The sequence below is a fragment of the Squalius cephalus genome, assembly GCF_949319135.1.
Source record: "Squalius cephalus genome assembly, chromosome: 5".
Taxonomy (NCBI): Eukaryota; Metazoa; Chordata; class Actinopteri; order Cypriniformes; family Leuciscidae; genus Squalius; species Squalius cephalus.
The window spans coordinates 36,457,301-36,482,376 of NC_137126.1; the positions used below are offsets into that span (position 1 = coordinate 36,457,301).

Here is a 25,076-nt window from a genome sequence, read left to right on the forward strand (position 1 = left end):
TAGCATTTGCAGGGATTTGGTGTGTGGATGGACGTGTAGATCGATACAGCTATCGTTCAGTATCCCACAGTGCATTGCTGCATGTTCCCATCTCATTGCATTGCTTGTGATCTTCCTTTTGCCTTCTCAACTTACATCTAACCACATTCCATTTTGAGATTAGCAGCATTGAACGATTAATAGTCAAACAAACGTTCTGTTTAATTGCATTACGCTATCACACTCAATCCATTGTGAAAGGCTTGCTATATTGAATAGCCTCTTAGTTCACATGTTGACGGATGGTTTTCCGCATGGCCTGCCGATCCCAGATGTGGGCCAATTGTGTGTTATTAATCATAAGACAGATAATTCGATTAAATCCTGTAGATGCTGTATGTAGACTCCTTAGAGATGTATACATAATGTACAAAGACCTTACAACTATTTGAAGATTAATCTCTTCACATTTATCATTTTGAGGCCTAGCACTCATATAATACCATAGGGAAAGTTTCTGGACCATAGCCACACTTGCATCTCTTAATGAATGGTATTTTTTGCAAGAAATTATATTATATATTGTTTGCTATTTTGTTTGGCTAGATGAACTACCTCCTGCTCTCACAGGCACTAACTTTTACATAAGCCTTACATACATAACTCTTTCCTTACTTCATCTATAACACTGTTTTTCTAACGTGTGCTTGAGCTTGGGACTGTGGTGTAGAATGTACCTTATGTGACCAGTTCTTTACACTGTTCTAGAAATGCCTACCAAAGCCACATTACTAAGTATTTCTGCAGATGTTTTTGTAAAATAGCACAACTTTTTTTTTGTTAGATCAGTTTTTTTTTATATTCACCTTTTTTGATTCCCAAGTAGGGCTGGGTAAAAAATATTGATTTTCCGATTAATATTTTAGTTGTTCAGTTGATTTGTTAATGTGAGTTGTTCACAGTATATGAGGCAATAAAAAGAAACATCTTTCTATTGTATTGACCTCGCAGGCTGCAAAACGTAACTCTTTCAGTGTAGTCCGATTAACAAACACATGACTCTTTGAACAAATAAACAAGTTAACCCATTCTTTTAAGTGAATCAAAAACAGCAAGACAAGCGTAGCCTGATTCCTAAATGAATGACTCTTATGAGACAGGTCTATTTTAGTTCATCAAAAAATGTACCACGTGGCTAGTTTGGCCTGATTCACAATAAGAATCTACAGACTACTTTTTAATGAATTGCAAACATATTCCTGAAACAAATTACTCAAATGAGCTAGTTCTTTAAATGAATAGTGTTACCATTTTGAATCAGTCTGAAACACTGGCCTGTATAATTTGCAGTATCATAAAAATGAGAATTTCCTGAATAGGATAAGGAAATGGAGATTATAACTGAAATATCAAACCGAGAGCTTGTGAATCACATTTGAACTAAATTGGAAAATCTATATTGATACCCAATCTTAATTACACAAACTTAAAATGGTGAGAAATCATTAGGTATTTTATATGGCTACTTTCCTGTAGCTCAAACAGTAGAGCATTGGTGCTTGCAACACCAAGGTCATGGGTTTGATTCCCTGGGAAAGCAAGAATTGATAAGAATGTAAATGTGTTCCTTGAAATGCAATGTAAGTCGCTTTGGATAAAAGCATCTGCCAAATGCATATATGTATTATATTGAAATGAATTACTGGCTCTGATTGGACACCAGTATTTGATAGATATGTCAGTGTGACCTAATAATAGTGGCTTTGGTGTAAGAGCATCTTTTACCTTGAGATGAGCAGACTAAAGACTAAAGAAGTGTGTATATAGTCAACCAAGTAAAAAAAATGGTCCAGATGACTCCAATGTTTCTTTAGTTTGAACAAAGCTGCTCACCTCTTGGTTTTTTTCAGTAACATAGTCTGAGTGTACTGGGAATGTTAAATGCATGTTCAAATATAAAATGATTGAACATTTGGTCTTGATTTGCTTTAAGGAGCCTTTGGCCTGGCCTGAAAAGAAAAAAAACCCCTGCATGCTTTTTGACAAGACTTATGGCATGGCCACAGAAGAAATGAATGAAATTAGACAGGCATAGCTAAATCTGATGTATAGTTAACTGGAGTTTCGTAGTGAATGGAGCTGAGAACTTAACCCGCTAACTACGGTAATGGATTGAGATTAATGTAATTGATTAACAGAATGACTTTGCATCTTGGCGAGCGCTTTTGTCTGGCTTGTGCCCAATACCTTGACGGCTGTATCTATCTCCACAGGGGGATGGGATACACCAAATCCGCGAGGCCCTGAAGATCTTAGCCGAGAGGGTTTTAATCCTCGAGACTATGATCGGTATCCATGGTGAGTAGAAGGCCAGAAGTAGGTTTAGGTCTGTTTTAAAAGGACTTAGGACAAGGGGTCAGAGATTTCAGTGCATCTTTTACTCCACAACACCTTTGGAAAGTGAGCGAGGAGCAAAGTGTGGTGGAGGACAGGGGCCAAGTACTCCACCTGCCATCCATGAGCCCAAACCCCACCATGCTTTCAAAATTTTTGATCTTTGATAGGACTTTAATTTGAAGAAGTTCCAAGACTTGCAGGCTGACTTAGAGCTGCTGGCTCGCAGGGTGCAGCTGCTGGAGGCGATCATCTGGCCAGGTAATGCCCGCCTCCCCTCGTCTAAGCAAGTCAATCTACTGCCATCTCCTGGCCAGTTAGAAGATCAGCTCACAGGAAGGATTGTATGAATCCAAAAAAAGACTCCATCCAGGGCCAGACTCCAGAAGTATTTCCCAGTTACCATACCTCTCATTAAGTTGCTTTTCTGTATAATGCCACACAACCACTAGGCATTTAGTAGATGCTTTCCCATTCATAGTGACTTACGGTACATTTACTATGGAGACAGACCCGTGCAACAGCCCGGATTCAGTGCCTCACTCAAGCATGCAATGTGATAATGGGAACCGCAGTAAAACATTCATGAACCACCCCTGAAGTTTGAACCAACATCCTTTGAATTACTAGTAAAGATTTTTAGCCACTTCTCCCTGTAATTGGAGACCCATCATTACCCACCAAAACACAGTAATACCGAAGGGCTCCAGACTCAAAAATGACTAGGTTGAAATTGGTTCCTAAATAGAAGTATTTAGGAACCAAACAACTTCTTATTTGTTAAATGAAGGATTGCTTTACAAAGATTGTTGTTCACTGTTATTGCTCTGTGCTCTGATTAAAGGATGTTTATTATAGTATATAGATGATTACTCCTTCATTTTAATTTATATAAAGCAGGGTGTTTTCTAGTTGTATTTAGTATAAACTATTTCTGATTTGATGCTGTCACTCTAGTGATCATGATCATATTTGTGCCATATATGTAGTGTTGATCTTACAAATTACCCTTACAGTTGATTCAACCTTACAAATGGAATGTACTATGCTAAAAAAATGCAATTATATATTTTAAAAGTATATTAGAATTACTTTTTAGAATACATTTATTAATTTTACTAACATAAATAGTTTTATGGATTCAGTCTTAATAATGGAACTTACTGTGCTAAGCAACAATATATATATATATAGTTGCTTATTGTTTAGCACAGTAAGTTACATTTTATATATATATATATATATATATATATATATATATATATATATAATGTAACTTACTAATATATATAATTTAAATAAATTAGAATGATTTTTAGAATATAATTAATTTTTTTATAAAACAGGACTCTGATTTAAGTTTCACAAACCTAAAGTACACATCACAGTAATGATTTTTGGATCAGTTTAAATTGGACATTTATCAAAAATAATAAATAAAATAAAATACTCATGGTTCAGACAGGGAGTCAATTGTAAACTCAGTAGTGCCTCTGAATTATTCGAAGTGAGCGAATCTGATTCAAACCGCTAACTGTGAGTTTAAGACTGTTCTGTGAATCTCGAGTGAAAACAAAATCAGTCATTTGTTCGGACATCAGACTTGCACCCTTTAAAGTTTTCTCGACTATCGCTAACAGTTACTAGACTTTAAATTATTATAACAATTATTTTTTGCAACAGTCTGGAGTCCTGTTGCCACCTTTCTTCATCTCAATGTGGGGTATCCGTGAACTCGATAACAAACATATGCCACTTCTCTAAGAATGAACTGAATCATTGGACTATTATTCATCAGTTGTCTGACACCAGCCACTTCACAAAGTATTTTGAGTAACAGATTAGCACTTAGCAGCCTTAACTCTCTCTTCCTTCAACAGAACCAGATCTAGGGTCAGGAGATGGCTTCTTTGGCACACCATCTCCAGACGTCTACCGGATTAAGAGGGCAAGAATGTCATCTTTGCGGGTCAACTCTCCCTTAATCACTGCTGAGACCAAGGTTCGAGGGAAGTAGTCTGCATATTCCAAAGAGTGAAGCCATCGTTTCCATCTCGATTCCATCATCTGTAAATCAGCTGAACTGGCAACAACTACACAAGTCCCACACATATTACAGATCCAACCGCCTTGGAGTATTCCAGTTAATCCAGAAGGGGGAGACACCTCAGGGAAGACCATATGGTGCTGTATAAATTAACCACCTCTAATGGGACTTCACAGGTTCCTAGCACCTCTCCTCTGGCAAATTATTGTGGTTTGCCGTCATGTTGTGTCACTCTTATGACATAATGAACACAATCAGTCTCAGAAGGAATTTATCAACCTGTTGTTTGATACTCGATTCACATGAAAAAAGGAAACATGTTTTAGAATACGATATAGAGAAACAGTATTGGTGCTTGTACAATTGTGGGCAAGAAGGGTACAAAACGTGATGGCATAAATGATGGAGATGAAGAACGTTTTAAGGAGAGCATAAAACCATATTATTAGTCTTTCCAGCTGCTGTTAGGAGCTCATAGTAACTTCAGCAAATGTACTGTAATGAGGAAAATGCACATAACGATTCTGCTATTCAGCCAAACACCACACTTTCCCCAGTGATAACAACTGATTTCATATTCTGTTGCTTGGATTAAATGCACTATGTAGATAGAGAATCACCTTGTTCTTCAAAGAGAAAGGACAACTGAAGGACATAAACATGTATAAACTTTAATAGACAATTTAGTTGAAATAGAAAATGGCTTTGGATTTCCTCTCCCTTTTGAAGCTGTAACCAGATTTGAATTAGTGAAAACGAATTGTTTCAATGTTTTTAAAATCTTTTTGTTAAAGCGTGAGTTTAAGTGGTTCTGAATTCAATTTTAGTATTCTCCTCTAGTTCAGGACAATTATTAAGTAACCCTAAAATAAATCAAATTAAAAAATGTGCAATTGTGTGAGCTAGAGGTCCATAAACTAAATAAGATCTAACTGGAGCACAAGGGGAAGTGGGAAAACTACTCGTGTAACTTGAATTCTGTTTTTGTGTTTCATGCATGTCTTTCCATCAGTTACATGCACATGCATAGGACTGGTTTCCTTCCTCAATACTTTTCCATGTCTTTGTATTCCTATATAAATATTGTTGTATTAATTATTTATAGATGATTATTAGCGATTGATGTTTTCCTTATTCTGTATACCAATTCATGTAACGTCACCTGTATTTTTTTATTTCTAGCCTCGTTGTGTGAATTTGTCTTGCCAGCGTGCAGAGTCTTATCAATTGGTGTTAAAAACGAAATAAACTTTGTTGTGTTTCTTTTTTAAGACAATCCACGTTTTTTTTTTTTATCAATACTTAGTACTTCCTGAATGTTTGACAATATTTTAATAAAGAATAATCTGTAGCCAAAAAAACTTGACTAAAATAGGTCTTAAATACTAACATATGCACATGACTCTCCTGGTCTGACAATCTAATAATGTGTATTTAATGACACCATGTCCGTGGAGAGGTTTCTTGGAACGACAACGTCCATGTTTCAACCACTGGGACAGTTTGAGAGTATGGGTTTACATCATAAAAGCTGCCAATACCATAATATAAATAACACATTTTCCAAACCACCAATAATCCACTGGATTTTTTTTCTTACACACCAAAAAGTCATGAAGTAGTAAATACAAAGTAACAGTTCACCCTGAAGATCGATGCTTTGCTTAGGTAATGGAATTATACTAGAGCGATGCTATAGGACAGCTTCAATTTGAAGCAGTATCTCTGAGCTATGACGATGATGATGGCTTCTTCCCTTTAGAAGTGACCACAGTCTCCTCCCCAATCTGATCATCAATAAGCAGAGAGATTGCTCCATCCAACTGCCCTGTAGCGGCCAGAGCCACAACAGCTTTCTCTGTGGGGAAGCCCATCTTCTCCAGCTGTTGCAACCTGAATGTACAGGAGATTAGATGCACAGCATGAACTTAAGCTTTTAAGATATCACTATAGATGAAGAAACACTAATTTAATTTACACTATGAACTGACCGTAATGAGGACACTGAGGACTTGGGTACTTCCACTTTGTCCGCTGCACCCTCAGGTGCATCCTGGAGTGATGCTAATATCCCTGCCCTCAGCATCTGCTCCTCTAACAACTGTGAATCTGTTGCCAACAAAGGCTCCTGATGCCACTCTGACACAGAATGTTGCCATGCCGAATGATCTTCCAACTGGGATCTACTGGTTGAAGGCTCTGGTCTATTACATAATAGTAATAATAATAATAATAAAGCTTATTAGTTATTCTAGTTGCATGACATGATTTAATAAATGAATGAATGAATGAATGAATGAGACATTTTATAGCGCTTTCATATGTACTACTGTACACCCAAAGCATTTTACAACCATATCAGGGGTCTCTCCTCAACAACCACCAGAAAAAACAAACAAATGGGAAATATTAGCAGAAAGTTCGCAATAACCTTATTGAGGTGTTGTGGTAAACTGGCAGGTGTGGACGAGAGGTAACAGGGATGTAGGCCCATTTTGGCAAGCAGGAACATGCACCCAGTCTCTCTATCTGCTCCAGTATTTCAATAAACTCATTATTGTCTGTATAATATATTAAGGGCATTAATTTATAAAGGCAATAAAAAAAATATCACAAAAATATATTAGTGTAACAGTAGATCTAAACCAGGAAGCCTCAGCAAACATCCAAGGGGGCTGCAGGATGACTTAAAATTGTTTAAATTAAATTATTTTATATATATATATAATATATATATATTTACTTAACCTCATGTTTTTCTAAACCTTGAACACAAAAGAAGATAATCTGAAGAATTTGGTAACTAAACAGTTTTGGTTTCGGTTCCCATGGAATTAAACTGTATTGCCAAAAAAATATGACAGTCAATGGGAACCAAAACTTGGTGATAAACATTCTTCAAAATGTCTTCTTTTGTGTTGCAAACAGACATGCAAAGAGGTTTGAAATGACACAAGGGTGAGTAAATGATGAAAGATATTTCATTTTTGGGTAGACTACCAAAATTTCTGTAAACATAAAAAGTTTGAAAACATGCAGCTTTGTCATAATACAGCAGAACACTGGAAATATCTTATATCGGAAATATCATATATTGGGGAGAAAATTGGTTTAAACATCTGGGGGGCCTTTAAGTCAAAAGGGTTGAGAAGACTGGTTTAAAGGATACAGTTGAGTCCCAGACAAATGGCATAAAAATGCAGCAGTCCTGGAGCGCTGGGAAGCAGAAAGAGGTCGAGGAGCAAGAAGAACCAAGGCAAGAACCAGACAGGAACAAAGCGCAGGACCCTTCTTTGCTTCACCTGCCGACACTGAGCTGTGAGCAGGGCAAGGTGGGTGGCTGAGTATCCACTAACCCTGCTGGCTTCATCCCCGGTAACAAAGAGAAAGAGGCCATAAATAGGAGGAAGAAGCACAGTGGAGATAAAAGAGAGAGCTAGGAAGACAAAAGTGCCCCATCTTCTCTCCTGACAGGGCCCGATCCACAGCAGCAGGGTGATGTTGTAGAGAAATGAGGTCAACTCCTCATTACTGAAGGCGTAGAAGATAAAGTCTGCAATAAACAAGAAACATTAGGAACTGAACGCCTACCATGTAAATCACAGTCTTATACATTCGTGTATTGCTTACCATAAAATCCAGGAAATTCCCCGCCTGGTCCTAAACTTAGACTGGCGTGAATACCACAGAGCCAAGTCGACAAAATTAATATGACTATTACAAATGTTCCACTACAATATCCTGGCCGGTTTGATCCGAACCACATCCATGCTGAAAAAAGATGATCAAGCATTGTAAACTAAAAAACGCATCACCTGATGGGTTGCTATCATTACAAGTATCTTTCTAGATTTGAGCTTAGGGCAGGTGTATCATGTTTTCATGTTTCCAGTTGAACTTTACTGCCAGTTTACGACGCTAGAATCTTGAGGTCTGTTTTACAAATACTTCAACGAACGAGTGTACGTACTACGAGGTGCACATTTATATATATTTTAAATAACTTTTAAATAATAAACAAATAAGACCAAGCTATACCCATACCAATGTCATTTGCCAGCCCTTTTATTTTGACAGCGAATAACTTCCTCTTTCGGACAAGCGCATTTGTGGGAGTCTCCGAATACGTTTTGAGGGATTCATATTTATGGAATAATATGTTGTTGAACTATATCAAACTGTTTTATATAGTTTAATAATTGTTTGAATCAATTGTAAAGATTATCAGGCAAATTGCATGATAACAATTACAAACAGAGATTTATACGTGCCACCCTCCACAATCGGTGTGTTGGTACGTTCCATATTGCTTTCACGCACGCGCACACATTGCGCATGCACAGTTGCCCGCACAACGCATACTGTTCTCCAACGGGAAGATGGCGTCAGTCACGAGTGAGTGTATTTTTCCTTTCTTCTTGTTTTAAATTTCTTGTCTTTCAGTGCTTTGTTGCTGATAGAAATCCTTACAACTTAAGTAAATGTTAGAAATTGTTTGGAATTTGAGATTATTCTTTGGATAACCAACATCCCTCGAGCATGCGGCCTAAAGTTTGTTTTTTTGGGTCATGGCGGTCGTTTGAAGCTAACGGAGCGAAAACACGACTCAACCGGTTTTTAAACGTAGTTTATAGTATAATAAGAGCCTAAATCTAATATAACGGCAATTTATATATATATATTAACTTGTCTTGTTCTTTAAGTGCTTAAATGAGCTCGTTGTTTCGTTCGTCGTAAACCGTACCAGGCGTGGTTTAAAAACAGCGGGATTGAGAGCGCAGCCAACATGGCGAACATAATGTTTAGTTTTGGTGTTTGCATTATTGTTTTTCTCGGTGATTCAAAATAATCTGACACCAGAGATTTGGCTTTTTTCAAGCCTTGGTTTTAATGCAATTATTTTTCGTCGTCAAATTTAGAGTTAAAAAATAAAATGTAAACCGTTAAAATGCACAATTTTCTTAAATGTACCACGTGTTTTCTAAACCAAAATGTAAACGTGTTGATTCAGCGTCGAGGATTCCTGTTTCTCGTGAATATTTTCATATTTCACACAACCAGCCCTGTCTTGTTGATATAGGCCTAAGCTTTGTTCCAGATGAATTCAGCGGGGGCTGTAAGTTACTTCCTTGTGTGTGTTTGCTTTAGGGATAGTTCACCCCCAAAATGGAAATTGTCATTTACTCATTCTCATCAAACCTGTATGAATTGCTTTCTTCTGCCGAACATAATATATTCTGAAGAATGTGGGTAACCAAGCAGTTGATGGGCCCCATTGACTTCCATAGTATGGGGAAAATACTATGAAAGTCAGTGAAGCCAATCAACTGTTTGGTTACCCACATTCTTCAAAATAACATTTATTTGTGTTCAGTAGAACAAAAATCATACAGGTTTGAAACGACTTGAGGGTAAGTGATGACAGAATTCTCATTTTTGGGTAAACAATCCATACAAGTTGTGTATGCATCTCCCATTGTAATTGGACTATAATAAAATGGCAGATGTTCTGTAGCTGTAACTGTTTTCAGGATGTCTAACCTTTCTGGTCATTTATTTCCCTATAGATTATAGCAGCTACAACCAGGCTGGTGCACAGCAGTCGTAAGTTCTTCTCAATTAACACACTGTATTATGTATTTGTTATTTAAATAAATGGGCCTAAATCAATAATAATCATCTTGTACACAGGTATGGCTCATACACTGCCCCTCCTTCTCAGAGCTATGGACAAACTGCACAGGTAAGCCTCAACTGCCCAAACGCTCAGTAGTTCAAATAGTGGAGCATAGCTAATAGTGTTTATATGTGTAAAAGAAAAAATATAGCATCTTAATTCAGCAATTTTTTCTTTTGCAGCAGGGCTATTCCCAACAGGATTATGGCTCATATGCTCAACCCGCTGCTGCACCCGAGTCCACCTACAGTCAGGCAGCGCCCTCTGCTGGAGCGTATGCACAACAGCCATATGGATCCACGTATGGACAAGCAGCTGCAGCAACAACTACGGCGGCGGCGGCAGCAGCAGCGCCAGGTCTGCAGGCAGATCTTATTCACTATCATACAAGTATATTTGCCTGTTAGTGAAAGTGTTTAGAGCATGACTGTGGTATATCATTAGTATATATGATTGGTTGGTTTATCAAAACATCAATAAAAAATGTAGGCCTGGAAATTCCTGCTTTTTAAATGCACAGTTCTCTTGTACACATTGTCATGCTGTTTATTCGGGTGCACATAGAAAATGATTCTTACAACTAATGTTAAATCATTCTCTTTAAGCTGCATATGGAACGGCACAGCCAGGCGCTTATAATCAGCCTGCGCAGAGTTATGGGGCCAGCAGCTACACCAGCTCCACTGCGGCCCCTGCCACCCAGGCCTCCTATGGCTCCCAGCCCGGATACTCAGCCCAGCCGGCCTATTCTGGCTACAACCAGCAGGCTGCTGCGTCCGCTCCTCAGAGGTAACTGGAACAACTCCTAGAGCAGCACATCAACAGGATGCTATTATGGAGCTTCCTGCAGTATCTCCATATGCTGTTCTGACCTCATGCTGCCTGAATTTGAAAGCAGTTCCCATGCAGATACCTTGGTTTTTTTTTTTCTGTAGAAAAAGAAAGATCAGAGGCTGTTGAAAGGCATCGTTCACCCTGAAATTAAAATTAAGTCATATTTACTCGCCCTAGTGTTGTTCTAATGCAGTATGCCCTTTCTCTTTCTGAGCACAAAAGGAGAAATTAAAAATGTCTGCTTGCACTCGTCCAGATAATGTCAGTGAATAGAGACCAGCATCAAGCTTTAAAAAGATGCAAAAGTATCACAGAATGATCCCATGCGGCACATGTCATAGTGCTAGGCAATAACCTGAAATAATAATTATCGTAGTAGGATTTCGCAATTAAGTTTGATTTAATGTTTATGCACTATGCAAATAAAGCTGTGCTTTAGACCCCTTAATATAAAAAATAAAGAGATGAGTATCATGAATTGACAACTTTATTTACAAGCAACATATTCCATTCACTCTCTTAGAAGTGATTAGGAACAGCTTGGAGCTTAAATGATGTAGCATTCCTGTGAAAAGTCTTTCTCAATACAAAGTAATCAAATGTAAAACAACACTACATAGTCTTCACTATATAAATTATAGATCAGTCTTACTAAATCTACTGAAGAGCAGTGAGTTTTTTTTGTCTTTTGTTGTTTGATTAACATTAACAGACTGCAGTAGGAATATTAGGCTGCTGTCATTAAGACTGACTGCACAGATCTAATATACTGTTACACATGCAGCTTATTTCCCAACTGTTTACGTGAGACATAACTGACTGTTTAAGCGAATGCTCTCCAAGATAGGCATTTTAACACATCTGGTGTATTTAATCATTTAGGTGTGAACCTGAAACTCAAAGTTCACCTTGCTTGTCTGTGTTCCACTCCGTCTTGGAGTCCAGGCGCAGAGAGCTGCTTGGGGAAAAGTATCTCTTTCACGGCTTAATGCATGGGATCATTTTGTGATACTTTTGCTTTTTCTTTCTTTAAAAAAAAAAAAAAAAAAAAGCTTTGCTGGTCGCTATTCACTGCCATTATATGGACGAGCGGCGAGAGTAGGCTATTTAAAAAAAATAAAAATAAATCTCTTGGTTTGAAAAAAGGGCATGTGGCAGTAAATTACTTACTTTACTGCAAGCTTCCTCTTTTATTTATTTAAATTTTAGGGTGAACTAACACTTTTGAAAGTAGTGATTCATCTGACGTTCTAATGACCTCATTCTTTGTCTGAGCCCCATTTTACAGACAGTTTAGATTAAGCCAGGCATAAGTTTGATTAGGGCATTTAAGTAGCTTTTATAAACATGCCCTAGAAAAAAACAATGGCATTGACATATTTTAAGATATGTCAGTGCAAGTTGCTTTAAGTTAAAACAGCTCAAACTAGCATTTTAGTCTGGGACTAGGCTTATTTATTCCTGTGGCTGATGGAAAAAAAATAAAAAATAAAATAAAATAAATATATATATATATATATATTATATATTATCAATGAAAGTTTTGCTGCTATGTTTTTGTGGAAACAGTTAAACTTTTGAATGACAAATTCCATAGAATAGCATTTAATTTTTGTATAAATAAAAGTAACTATGTATCTACTGTCACTGAACGTTAGTGTACACATTTTCAAATGTTCTTAATCGCATATTTTTTTTGTCCTGCAGCTATAGTGCAAGCAGCCAGCCAGCCTACAACCAAGGTGCCTATTCCCAGGCTGGAGGTTATTCTCAGCCTCAGGGTGGGTACCAGGCTCAGCAGCCAGGCTATGGGCAGCAGAGCAGCTATGGACAGCCACCTCAGCAAGGCCCACCTGCTGCCTACCCCCCTCAGGGGAACAGTGCATACGCACAGCCTCAGTACGGCCAGCAGAGTGCATCACAGAATGATTACAACCAGCAAAGTGCATATAGTAAGGGCCAATTTCACTGTTGTGCCATTTTACCATGTTTTTGTTCATTGTCTTGTCAGTTCCTCAGATTAAGTTCATTGGCCAGATACTTTACTGTGTGTGATCTCTCCTGTAGACAGTTACAGTCAGGGTGGAGGCTACTCAGGATCACAGCAGCGGGGTGGATACCCAGGAGAAGCAGGCAGAGATGGTTATCGGGGGCGTGGGGGTATGGGCCGCGGGGGCATGGGGTAAGTTAGTTCAGGCTTTCTTTATGTAACTAACTGTTCATTGCTTTTCACAGAGCGAAATCACTCGCTGCATGCAGGGTTTGTATTTGCAGGCATCTTGAGAAGAGTGGAGCTGTAGTTCATACCATTATTTGATTTGTAGAGGTTTTTATGATACCACAGAGATATTCTTGCAGGGATGTTTTATTTTGGTCTCACATTGCAGTAGTTATTCTTACGATTCTAGTTTTGAAGATGGGTCATTTAATCCATATGTACTTATTTTAAGACTGGGGATTTGAGGTTTTTTTCCCCTTGGAGTTTTTTGCCTTTCCTTTAAACACGGTTATTTCAAGAGTGGCAGCGTATCAAAGATTTGAGGTTGTTTGGTTGCAAGGTATTTTATTACACATTCAATTTCTTTGTTGCAATAATTCAAGCTGCCTACTAAATTTACATTTTGGTTTTAACAGGCTGAGTGAAGATCTTGCTGTTGAGTTTGAATGGGGAAAAGTAAAAAAAAAAATTAAAAAAATAGCAAACATCAAGTCATAGAGAAATTGGTCGTTAACTAGAATTTTTTCTCAGCAGACAGTGGCACACGATTATGGGGTTTTAAGTTGTATCCTTATTTACTGGGATCTAAATTCTGAATTGAAAGTATGCAGAAAGTAATCAAGTTTCAAAAGGGTCAGTGTAAACAGAAGAGTTGGTTCATCCCTGGAAAATTTGAAATTTGAAATAAAATGGAGTAACCTTTGGATATTTAATGGACACGTACAATGATATCCTTTGTTGGTAACCGGAGGTAAGAATTTTATGGATAAACAAACTGTTCTTTGAGTCCTTCTCGGTTGGGAATTTTTTTTTTTTATTCCAAAAAAGGAATCACTGACTAAACCAAACAAAAAAGGAAAATCAACACTTATTTCTGTTCCAATTGAATTGATGTTTCAAGGGACGGTGAGCATGCCACTATACACATTTCTGATATTTAAATTTATAAATTTTCATGTACTTAAATATTTTTGCATTTGTGAACTGTTTTCTCATTTCAAAGGTCTTGTTTTAACATTCTTTGTCACATTTATACGCTGCAGGTATCAGAGATCGATGTAAGAACAGCAGTACTTATTCTAAGTACCTTTTTCCATTTCAAAGGCGACAGCTCAAAGAACCATGGGGAACTTTCTTGATTTAGGATTTTTTGTTTAGCAAATATTTAGTTTTTTTTTTTTTTTGTCAGCATATGAGATTTAATTTTTTCATAATTTGATCACCCTTTGTAAACATTTGTCATTTTAACTATATACTTGAATGTATTTTTTTATATATATAGTGTTCAGAGCTGACATTTTATTGATTTAATTTGGGTTGAAATGACTAAAGGGATTTTTTTTTTTTCACCTAACAGGATTGCTGTATTTAAAACTTGTCTCAAGCATATTATATTGGTTGCAGCCCAGAACAAAGCTAACTTCATAATTCTTCCCAAATTTACCAAAGGTTTACAAAATGCAATGTATTTCTGGTTCTGTGTGGATATTGTTTTGGATTATTGTAACCAAACTGTTAAATACCATTGAAAAATATTACAGAAGTCATGAAGATGCCCCATTAGTTTGTAAAATACACTGTACATTACATGAGGCCATAGAAAAGTTAGAGGGAGATGTTGTGTTCATTTCCTACTCAAGTCCTATGGTTGGAGACTAAAAGGAATATCGCCTTCATATCTTCATGTTTAGCATCGCTGGAGACAGAGGGGGCTTCAATAAGCCTGGTGGTAAGTTACTAAAGCGTATTCCATTGGCTAGTCCACTCGAGTTAATGTAGAGGCCATTCACGCCTATGTGTCCTTAAAATCTTCCATTTGGTGTGCCACTTTTTTTTACCCTCAAAAAAATAAATACTGTGTCCTGATGGTTATATTTGGTGTATATATTTGGATTTCTTCAAAAGTCGAGACGTGTCCTTTGACTGAAGCGTCTTTTTTTTTTTTTTTTTTTTTTTTTTTTTCTTAAATTCTGCATTTTATTATTCCCATTTCATTCTGAGAATCTGTTGTGGTCAAGGGTAATCCTGAAAATGGTCACATCTTCTCAATGTATTTTATACTGTCGGCATTTTTTTCTGGTCTTGACAGGTTGTCAGGTTTGCCTTTTAAGTTGTGACATTGTGTAATAGCATTTCTTTTTCTTTTCTTTTTCTTTGATCCATGGGATCCCAGGAGCAATGAGAGGTGGAATGGATCGTGACATGGGTATGTGTTGTAAACCTTTCACTGTTTTTCTCCTTTCACAACCTCGAAACTAAATTCTTGAAATTAATCACTTAATTCAGCAAGGATGCCTTAAATCTATCAAAAGTAATGATTGACTCTTGCATCATTCCAAAAAATATTCAAACAAGTGGTGTTGGTGTTAAATCAGCTTCTTTCCCACAAACACACAGGGCATCCAGGAGAGCAGGACTCTGAGAACAGCACCATCTATATCACAGGTCTCACTGAGAATGCCACTTTACCCGAGATGGCCGACTTCTTCAAGCACTGTGGACCAATACGGGTAAGCAGCTGTGAATCTTGATCAGGGATGGGCCACTCCACTCCTGGAGGGCCACTGTCCTTCAGAGTTTATCTCAATCCCGAATCAAACACCTGAAAACCTAACAAAAGTCTAAAAGATTGTTTGAAAATGATATTTGTTTAGTGATTGAGCTAAACTCTGCAGGAGTCCCTCCAGGACTGTCCATCCCTCATCTAAATGGTTCATTCTGAATAATATCAGCTTTTGTCAAAAGAATTTGTTGCAGCGCCTGATTGAACCGGTTTCATGTTTTTGAAGTCCTTTTTGATAATTTGTTCCCTCAGATAAATCGGCGTTTAAACCAACCAGCCATAAACATCTACACAGATAAAGATTCTGGCAAACCAAAGGGAGATGCCACACTGTCCTATGAAGAACCTGCTATTGCCAAAGCAGCTGTTGAATACTTCGATGGTTGGCTTTTCTAATTTTTTTGTGGATACGCCTCAATGTTATTACATGAACTTCTACAAACCTTTTTCAGATTATCACTATTAGCTGTGTACATTCTGCTCACATTAGTCTGCCAGTTCCACTCAATCTCTTATTACATTTCTCTGTTCCTCTTATGACAGGTAAGGAATTCCAGGGCCGGAGGTTAAAGGTCTCTATGGCTCGCCGGAAGCCCATGATGGGGGGTATGAGGGGAATGCCAATGAGAGGTGGCCCTGGGATGGACCGTGGAGGTATAACACTTCGTCTGTAAATCCTCGTAGGTATCCTTCAAGTGGAATGTGCTTCTATACTGTGATTAATTTTTGTGTGCCTACAGGTATGGGAAGAGGAGACAGAGGTGGTTTCCCCCCTCGTGGTGGCCCTCGGGGTGGAATGGGCTGGAATGGTCCTCCAGGAGGCAACACGCAGAAGAGAGCTGGAGACTGGGAATGTCCCAATCCGTGAGTGATGCAAATTTAAGCAACCAAACTGATGCGTCTAATTTGCAATACATGGAACCTGCTGATTAAGCATAAAAACATTGTTAATGTCTGTTTCTGACTTTTTTGCCTATCTCAAATCTCATTACAGTGGATGTGGCAATCAGAACTTCTCCTGGAGAATGGAGTGTAACCAATGTAAAGCTCCAAAACCCGAAGGCCTTGGAGCTCCTCCCTTCCCTCCTTCAGGTACACTCAGATTAAAGTCCAACTGAAATCAAAATTGACCCTATTTACTTTGTTAGCGCATATTACTAGTCTTGTGGTGAAAATGTAATGTTCTTGTTTGCCGTCGTAATCTTTAATCAAAGTCTGAAAAGGTGTGGAATGGCGTTCCCTCTCTGATGTAGGTTTGACGGCTTGGGTTGGGAAACCGTTAGTCTGTTATGAGCAGAGTTGGAGAGGTGGAGCGCTAGAGTAAAACCCTGCCCTCTGTTCAATATTCCTTTTCACTGGGAAATACGTCACGACACTGGAGAAAAGTCGTTTGCAACTTCCAGTTCACGGGGACTTTAACAGTCTTCCCTCGTCATCTGTCATTTGTGAGGTCCGTGGCTGAGATTTGTGTTGTGTAACAGAAAAACGTGATTTGTTTTAAATGTGTAAGGTGATCGTGGCAGAGGAGGAATGAGGGGCGGCAGGGGAATGGATCGTGGTGGACCAGGAGGCATGCGTGGAGGCTGGGGAGGAGATCGCGGAGGCTTCAGAGGAGGCCGTGGAGGAATGGACAGGGGTGGATTCAGAGGAGGTAGCAGGGGTGGTCCTCCCATGGACAGAGGGGGCAGGAGAGGCATGGGACCACCAGGCAAGATGGATATGAGGTGAGCGTCACTTACTGTGAGTATAGCAGGATGAATGTGAAATGCTTTAGTCCTTGTGATGCTTCATATACTGACTTTTATTCTTTTTATTCTTCCAACAGGGATCACCGTCAGGAGCGCAGAGACAGACCCTACTGAGTTAATGCATCAAGCATAGAGGAAAACAATTTTAAAAGTCCTTTTTATTTATGATTCCATATTTATATATGGCTATCTTTCTTTTTTCTTTTTTTTTTTGCTTGCTTTTCTTATTTTTAATTTCAGTACAACACAGTGGTTTTAGTTAAACCTTTTGGTTGCTTTTTTTTGTATGCTGTAATGCCCCCCCTCCCTTTTTAAAATACTCAGTTGCCCTGTAGTCACCTTTTTTTGGTGATGTCTGTCTTACATGTCTCTATGTAACTATGTACTTTGAACAATTTTTAAAAAAAATAAACTTTTCCACCTCCAGTTGGTTTGCTATGTTTTGTGATCCCTTTTTTTCATATTGTGGTTTTTGTGTGTACTAAAGTTGCCAGCAATTAAAAATCTTTATGCATGCCATCTATTCATGTCTTTAATGAATTCTTTGCCTCGTGTTGCTCCATGCTTGAACCCCTAAAGGTGTTCTTAAAGAACGCTTCAAAACAGCAAATCTCTAATAACTTGCACTGGACCCACATGAATGGGTGCAATTCAGACTTTAGCCATCAGGTGTCTCGTTTGTTCTAGTTTCACAAGTTGTTTCTATCACTACCATGTGCATGAGAGAGCAGATTTATCTGCTAAGCACTAACAAAGACTTTTGGTACTAAGTACAATATTGATGCCAGCTCTGTTATCAGAACATGACTAAACCTCCATTACAGCCTCTTAATAAACTAAGTGGGTTTGAACATTGCTGGATTGATCACCAGTTAACCCCCCCCCCCATTTCAAAAAGCATCCGTTTTATTATCAACATGCATTTGCAACATTTTTCAGAAGTATGAGCTGTTACTGTAGTGTCAAGTTAATTTTTGGAGGAAAAGAAATGTTAAGCTGTTCAATCCCTCTAGTTGTGCAGAATATTAAGACATTTGCAAACTAATACTAGTTTGTTTTCTGCTCTGGCTTTTAAAGGTTTTATAAAACAATGAAACCGTTGTCTCATGTAAAGCTTGGGACTGTTATCAATTTTACTTCATCTGCAAAGCATCTGGCATGTGTTCACCAAGAACCTTGTTGAAACATTGCTCTTGTTAATTGAAGTGTTGGCGGGAGCTGACAGGATGATGCTTGTACCAACTTTATATACTTCTTGCAAAATCCATAAGTTCTTATCTAAATTTAATCATGCTCAGAAATTGAATTAAGCCAAGATAATTCTCAATCATTAACTTAATGCATAGAGTTGCATTTCACTGTGTGACTGACAGACACCCTTTTTAATGGACATCTGAGAGCCAAATGCTCACTTGCTCTGGAGGGCTTTGGAATGAACTGGTTTTGTGTATGTGTTCACAGAAAAGCTGATTCATCCAGGCCTTGAAGAATGATCTCATTCCTTCTCTTGCTGTGTCCTCCCCTCCGTCTAGCTCTCTTAAAGGAACAACCAACGCTTTTCAAATCAAAACAAGGGCCTCCCTTTGGCTGCACGGCTGCTGTTGGAATAATGACACACTGCAGTGGTCCGGCCTGAGCCATTGAAGAGCACGCTGCCTGACTTTAACTACAAGAGCAGGAAGTAAAACAAAAGAAAAGAAAAACATTACCATTTATGCTCTCAGATGCTAATCATGTTTTGGGATCATGCAGATGAGAAAGAAAAATGTGAAGAAAAGCTGAACAATGTGTAAAAGCTATTTTAATGTCTTATAGTTTGTCTGTTCTCTGTTGTTAAATTTAGAGGAAAGTGGGAGTGATTTAAATCTGCAGTTGACTTGATTGGTGACATACGGCTAAAACATCCGAGCAAAAGTGACTCTTAAAATAGGATGACACTGGGGAGGGAACTGGACACTTGAGTCTTCCTCATAAGGATCGTTTCTGATCCACTAGCATTAACATTACTTTACAATATATTAAGAAGACACACTCAAAAGCATTCTATAAAAAAAATGACATTTAGTGCTTCTATTTCAAATAGGTACTATTCCTCTAAACTTTACTTTGCCTTCTCATTCACAGCATATGCACTAGTGTGACTTTGACCTATTGTTAAGAGTTTAGTTTCTGAAGACAGACTTTCAGTTGTCCTACAGCTATTGAACTGATTGTTTAAAAGAGACAAATGAACGCTGATTAACATCATGATGATGTCTTCATGTCTGTCTTTTGTCTGACTATTTAGAATGGTCCCTTTCATTTGCTGATGACCAAGACCATTGGCAGAGAAGTGTGAGTGAGCCTGGACTAAAGGGTTGGAGCCAAACAAGAACAGACCTTGTTGGATAGCCACATTCATTTAATGTGACAGCCTTGAATAAAGTTTGGCAATGAGAGTTTTTGGCAATACGAATCAAAGAAACATGGACGTTCTTGAGCAATGGACCAGAAAGAGTGACCCATGCTAAGAGTCTTTCTTTCTTGATTGAGGAGAGATACATTTTTAAAGCTCTACAACAATCTTTAACATGAGTAGAACAAGATTTGGGTATTACGTTTTTTATGAAGTTTATAACACCAAAACACACGTATTTGTGTCATCACAAATATTTATTTCACAGCTTGATTCTGATAGTCAATCAATCGCAACAGTTTTTATACGGCAAACACTGGTATAGTGGAGCGGCTAAGTGCTTTTGTTTGGCAGAATCGTTCAGTTTATGATACAAGTGTGAAAATTGGCATGAGCAGTCTCCATGGGTCACTTGACAAGAAAATTGTCTGAGCCACTTGAAATTTCAAGATGGCGGCAATTTTTCAAGATGGCCGACACCTTAGTGGAGCAGTTAAGTGATATAGTGGTTTATTTGGTGATACAAGCATGAAAATTGGCATGAGCAGTCTCTGTGGGTCACTTGACAATAAGCCACCTACAGCTACTTGAAATTTCAAGATGGCAGCCATTTTTCAAGATGGCCACCACCTTAGTGGAGCAATTAGGTTTTTCATGCTTGTATCACCAACAAAATGATTTTCTTAGTGGAGCAATTAGGCTTAAGAAATCATTTAGTTGGTGATACAAGCATGAAAATTGCCATGAACCTAATTGCTCCACTAAGGTGGTGGCCATCTTGAAAAATGGCCGCCATCTTGAAATTTCAAGTAGCTGTGGGTGGCTTATTGTCTAGTGACCATCAGAGACTGCTCATGCCAATTTTCATGCTTGTATCACCAAATAAACCACTATATCACTTAACTGCTCCACTAAGGTGTCAGCCATCTTGAAAAATGAAAAATCTTGAAATTTCAAATGACTCGGACAATTTTCTTGTCAAGTGACCCATGGAGACTGCTCATGCCAATTTTCACGCTTGTATCATAAACTGAACGATTATATCACTTAGCCGCTCCACTAAGGCTACTTGCTCCTCCAAGATTACTCCGCGGTCTCGCTAACGCGAGTTAAAATCGCTAGTTTGTGCTGTCTTGCGAATTTAAATGCTTATATCAGTAAAATTTAAATTAAATATATATGGAAAGCATATTTGTGCGCAGACTAGAACTTTGAGTTAAAGCAACAAAATGAAAACGTTTGGTCGGAGGAACAACGAAAAGGTGCTAAGAGATAGCTAAATGTGTTTGCTAACTATTCCACGGTAAAAGCAAATTGAATTGCAGTTAGAAATATATAAAACAATTTTGTAGTGATGTTGCTGTGTTCGTCTTGTTGCTAGACCGATTTCAACATTGGACTATTTTTCTTAGCGGAGGCTTAGCTAATATTTAAACAATTCATGTATATTATTAAATATGTAGTATTTAAACAAATCAGTTTAATTTGTTTAATGTATTTATTTATTTATTTAAGTAATAGTAGTGTAAATAAGCGGGAAAATTTACAGCCAATCAGTCCTCATGGCACTGTCTGACTGTATCCTTACATTTGCAGAATTTGGCACGATCATTATCTATCACATGAAAGCAGATGCGTGAGTTTTATTACATCACATAGTTTGCGTTCACGTGCGCTTTTGATCAATCGCGTGCGGCTGATTTTAAACAGACTGGCAGCGCGTGCAAACAGATATTACATGATCAATATCACACTGATTAAACCCAATCGACTGTTTACAAGAAGCAATCACAGAATTCCCAACTATCCCATCAACGAACATGCAAATTGGAGATAAATAAGCAAAACTTTTGCGCATCATCTCCAATTTGCATGTTCGTTGATGGGAACAGTGGGCATTCAGTCAACATCCTTGTTTCTAATTTCGCTTGACTTTCTGTCAGCAAAACAGTTACCGTATATGAATAAAAATGATCGCTAATTTCAACCGAATGTCAGATGCAAATAAACGTTTTGGCCGTTAGTATTGGCCTGTGCTGTGCAATTGAAAAGGAGCTGCATCATGGGAACAAAGTTTCCGTTGATCCTCTAATAAGATAACTCCAATGAATAAGCCACTGCAGCTCATCGCGTTGTGCAGGAGGCGGCGCATAGGACGGTCGGATCCTTTCCAACTGACGAGGATTATTATTAAAGTGCCCCAGTAGACCGGGGCTGCCTTCCTGCCTCAATCGGCCATGCGTCTTCTGAATTGGTATGACTGAATGAATAAACGAGGCGTTGCGGAGCGCTGTTAGCCAATGCGGATGCTTCTCACACACACACACTAAAGCGCGTCGAGTGGGATAGTATGTCGTCGAGCTGTCATGTACAGATAATTGTCATGTTTCTGTTTCGGTCTGGACTTCCATAGGGGAATGAGTAATCGCGATGTGGTCATTGAAGGAGGCGGGTATCTCACAGACATCCGGAATCCATCGCGGATTCCCACAGCTGCACCGCGGAGCTGCGAGTCAAAGCGGCCCGCTTTAGGAGCTCCTACCGCGCGTCGTTATGCCATTCCCAACGCTGTTTGTGGAGGATTACTGTATGAGACGTGAGTCGTGCGTCATTTCGTGCCTTGATTGATACACATTTTCCCATAATATGGCCGATCAGAGCAACATTCAGTCTGCCGCCTCCAAAAGCATCAGGCCGTTCAAATCCAGCGAGGAATACCTGTATGCCATGAAGGAGGATTTGGCTGAATGGCTGAACACGCTGTACGAGCTGGACATCACGGCGGACACTTTTATGGAGGGTCTGGAGACCGGCTGCGCGCTCTGCCGGCATGCCAACAACGTGAACCGCGCCGCCCAGGAATTCAAGGCGAATTATCCAGATGCGGCGCTTTCTTTTCGGATCCCCAGCAAGGACGTGGTCTTCCAGTCGAGGAACGTCATACCGGGATCGTTTTTGGCCAGAGACAACGTGTCGAACTTCATAGGCTGGTGCAGGCAGGAGCTCTGGATCAAAGATGTGCTCATGTTCGAGACCAACGACCTGGTGGAGAGGTGTAACGAGAAGAACTTCGTGCTGTGCCTGCTGGAGGTGGCTCGCCGGGGGGCCAAATTCGGCATGCTGGCCCCTATGTTGATTCAACTCGAGGAGGAGATCGAGGAGGAGATCCGGGACCAGGAGAACCTGACGGAGGCTGTAGGGGAGACCCAGAGCCCGCCGAGCAGGACGTACAGTCGCAAGGAAAGCATCGGCGAGCCCGACCCGGAGCTGTTGGCCCGCTGGCAGCAGCAGCAGAAGAGAGTCCTGCTGGATATGCGCAACCTGGACGAGCTGGTGAGTCTGACAGCTGTCAGCATACACACTCACGTTCATAATAATCAAAACTGCTGGGTTATTAATCTGGGCAACTACAGAGTGATGGCAGTGATTCTGCACTTGTTGCATTTTAAATGTTAAAACGCATCAAATCACCACATAATGGATGTGATGTGCTGTGGAAAGTGGATGAATGATGCTGATTATTGGCGTCACAGTTTAGTTGTTACACTGTGCATGTTTATCTGGATCAGAAATTACATATATTTTATCACATGGCTTATAGTTGCAGGCAGCAGATATAAATTGCAGTTAATATACTTTTACCTTAGATGGCTCTACATCCCAAATGTCAGCCTAATAAGACATGTCAAACTCCACTCTTGGAGCGCTACTGTCCTGCAGGGTGTAGCTCCAACCAGCTCCAAAACACCTGCCTTGAAGTTTCTTGTAATTCTGAAGATCTCGATTAGCTGGTTTAGGTATGTTTACTAAACTCCAGGAACTGAGTTTGAAGCCCCTGGCCTATATATAGCCTATGAAGAACACTAGTACAAACTCATTGCACTGATTCCTGAAACATGAGACAAAACATGGCAGCGACAACTTTACCCAGCATTAGTATTTTAAAAAAGCAAAATTAACTCTCTGAAACGATCACTAGAATGTTCTTAATATAAATGTAAAATTTCTTTGGATTTTCGCATTGTGATTGACTACCTTATCTAGATAATTATATAGTCCCTATTGCATAGAAATAGAATAGACATTTGAAAGCATTTAAAAATCAAGCAAAATAGAAGCCAGCCTTCATTATGAAGCTCCTGTTTTCAATAATTCACTTAAATTGATTAAGGTTACATAGGCAGGTTTTATTGTTTTTGTTGTTATTACTGTGCCTTTACTTTTTGTGTCACAACTACAACCATGTGTCAAACCCCTCATAAGTAGTGAAGAAAATTAGTTTGAAACCATCTCAGTTAATTAATTGAAGTGAAAGCTAGTTTGTAAATATGCATTATTGTAATAATTATGACTGATGGTTTCTACCCGTATTGAGTGAAAACACCTTTTGTGAGAAAATGTGAACACGAGGTTCCACCCAAACTGTTCCTCTGACCTCATTGAATATATTCATCCAAAATGGTCTTTTGATTGGATCTATATGTGCTTGTGTGTGGGGGATGAAAGGTCAGAGTGTGTCACTCGTATTGGTGTTTGACATCTGAGTCTGCACATTTTCTTGCACCCTGGTCATGTGGCATGTTGGCGGTCCATGGCATATCTCACCTATGTGTTTCTTGAGGGTGAAAGGTTGTTTCTTGATCAGAGATATTGGATCCTGGTGTTATGGAGTTTATCAGAATGAAGTTCTGTCACTTGATCATTCCTCATTAAGAATAACACAATCATATAGGGGATTTATGTGATATATAATTGTATAAAGTCATGGTGTTTGACAAGTTAAGACAGCTGAATATTAGCACAGAGTGACTGATGAACATGTCCTTTTTATTTGATTTATCTTCTGCCACAACCTGAAGAAAATATTGCTTTTTCTCAGAAAGATTCTTCTTCATTTTGCATTGTGATTTTGCCAGTCCTAATAATCTGCTCTCGTCCAATTATGTTGACCTCAGAATGTTTGAGAGGACAACAGGGGAAAATTTGCAGTCTCCCACAAGCACAGGGCCTTAATTTGACTAATTATTTGACTGTCTAAGTTACTGTGGTGGTTATTTCCCTCTAAAAGTCCCTCTCTTCACTCCATTTAATTTCATTACTTAAAACTGTCAACAGATAGGCCTATATCATGCCAAAGATCAATGTGCAACATGCTTGCTCAGTTTGCACATTCAATTGAGTTGTTGATCTACTGTTGGTCCATCAAAGAAACATTCAGCCC

The 25,076-nt window shown here is 38.8% G+C and overlaps 4 protein-coding genes across 10 annotated transcripts in view; 3 read left to right on the forward strand and 1 right to left on the reverse strand.

The window, feature by feature from the left end:
- Positions 1-5,472, forward strand: part of emid1 (EMI domain containing 1) — a 65,242-nt gene extending 59,770 nt beyond the window's left edge. The window contains exons 15-16 of one of the 4 annotated variants that reach the window (XR_013821405.1): positions 2,253-2,634; positions 4,254-4,358. Coding sequence is in view for 3 of the 4 variants with exons in the window: in XM_079872988.1 (XP_079729114.1) it covers positions 2,544-2,634; positions 4,254-4,390 (228 nt within the window). In the remaining variant the exon portion in view is untranslated. Of the gene's footprint in view, positions 1-2,252; positions 2,635-4,253 lie in introns of all 4 variants that reach the window. The other 3 variants (XM_079872989.1, XM_079872988.1, XM_079872987.1) reach the window with 3 other exon arrangements.
- Positions 4,885-8,502, reverse strand: rhbdd3 (rhomboid domain containing 3). Its single transcript, XM_079872990.1, has 5 exons — positions 8,051-8,502; positions 7,590-7,973; positions 6,852-6,981; positions 6,412-6,624; positions 4,885-6,313 (listed from the first exon to the last, which is right to left on the reverse strand). Exons 1-5 carry the CDS (start codon positions 8,211-8,213, stop codon positions 6,151-6,153), a joined length of 1,053 nt encoding a protein of 350 aa, XP_079729116.1. The 5' UTR covers positions 8,214-8,502; the 3' UTR covers positions 4,885-6,150.
- Positions 8,503-8,733: 231 nt separating this feature from the next.
- On the forward strand, positions 8,734-17,886 carry ewsr1b (EWS RNA-binding protein 1b). Of its 4 annotated transcripts, none has more exons than XM_079871150.1 (16): positions 8,734-8,815; positions 9,988-10,024; positions 10,112-10,163; positions 10,280-10,454; positions 10,703-10,886; positions 12,639-12,883; positions 12,999-13,113; positions 14,841-14,878; positions 15,323-15,355; positions 15,547-15,659; positions 15,965-16,094; positions 16,256-16,366; positions 16,453-16,576; positions 16,707-16,804; positions 17,223-17,436; positions 17,538-17,886. In XM_079871150.1, exons 1-16 carry the CDS (start codon positions 8,800-8,802, stop codon positions 17,572-17,574), a joined length of 1,722 nt encoding a protein of 573 aa, XP_079727276.1. In that variant the 5' UTR covers positions 8,734-8,799; the 3' UTR covers positions 17,575-17,886. The 4 variants fall into 4 exon arrangements, with proteins under 4 accessions (XP_079727276.1, XP_079727275.1, XP_079727274.1 ...); XM_079871151.1 differs by having other exon boundaries at positions 8,740-8,815; positions 10,283-10,454; XM_079871149.1 differs by lacking the exon at positions 14,841-14,878 and having other exon boundaries at positions 8,735-8,815; positions 10,283-10,454.
- Positions 17,887-22,067: 4,181 nt separating this feature from the next.
- Positions 22,068-25,076, forward strand: part of gas2l1 (growth arrest-specific 2 like 1) — a 31,867-nt gene continuing 28,858 nt past the window's right edge. Inside the window, exon 1 of the mRNA XM_079872061.1 lies at positions 22,068-23,188. Within this exon, the coding sequence (XP_079728187.1) occupies positions 22,502-23,188 (687 nt within the window). The 5' untranslated portion in view covers positions 22,068-22,501. The remainder of the gene's footprint in view (positions 23,189-25,076) is intronic.

What these genes read in the sequence shown, in the direction of transcription:
- rhbdd3 (XM_079872990.1), bottom strand. Translation starts at nt 8,213, where the DNA reads ATGCTTGATCATCTTTTTTCAGCATGGATGTGGTTCGGATCAAACCGG. An exon ending in CATTTGTCTGGGACTCAACT is followed by an intron (nt 6,982 to 7,589) that starts GTATCCTTTAAA and finishes TATATTATACAG; the next exon opens with ACAATAATGAGTTTATTGAA. An exon ending in TCCTCAGTGTCCTCATTACG is followed by an intron (nt 6,314 to 6,411) that starts GTCAGTTCATAG and finishes CTGTACATTCAG; the next exon opens with GTTGCAACAGCTGGAGAAGA.
- ewsr1b (XM_079871148.1), top strand. Translation starts at nt 8,756, where the DNA reads ATGCACAGTTGCCCGCACAACGCATACTGTTCTCCAACGGGAAGATGG. An exon ending in TCCTCCCTTCCCTCCTTCAG is followed by an intron (nt 16,805 to 17,222) that starts GTACACTCAGAT and finishes TAAATGTGTAAG; the next exon opens with GTGATCGTGGCAGAGGAGGA. An exon ending in CCAGGCAAGATGGATATGAG is followed by an intron (nt 17,437 to 17,537) that starts GTGAGCGTCACT and finishes TTCTTCCAACAG; the next exon opens with GGATCACCGTCAGGAGCGCA.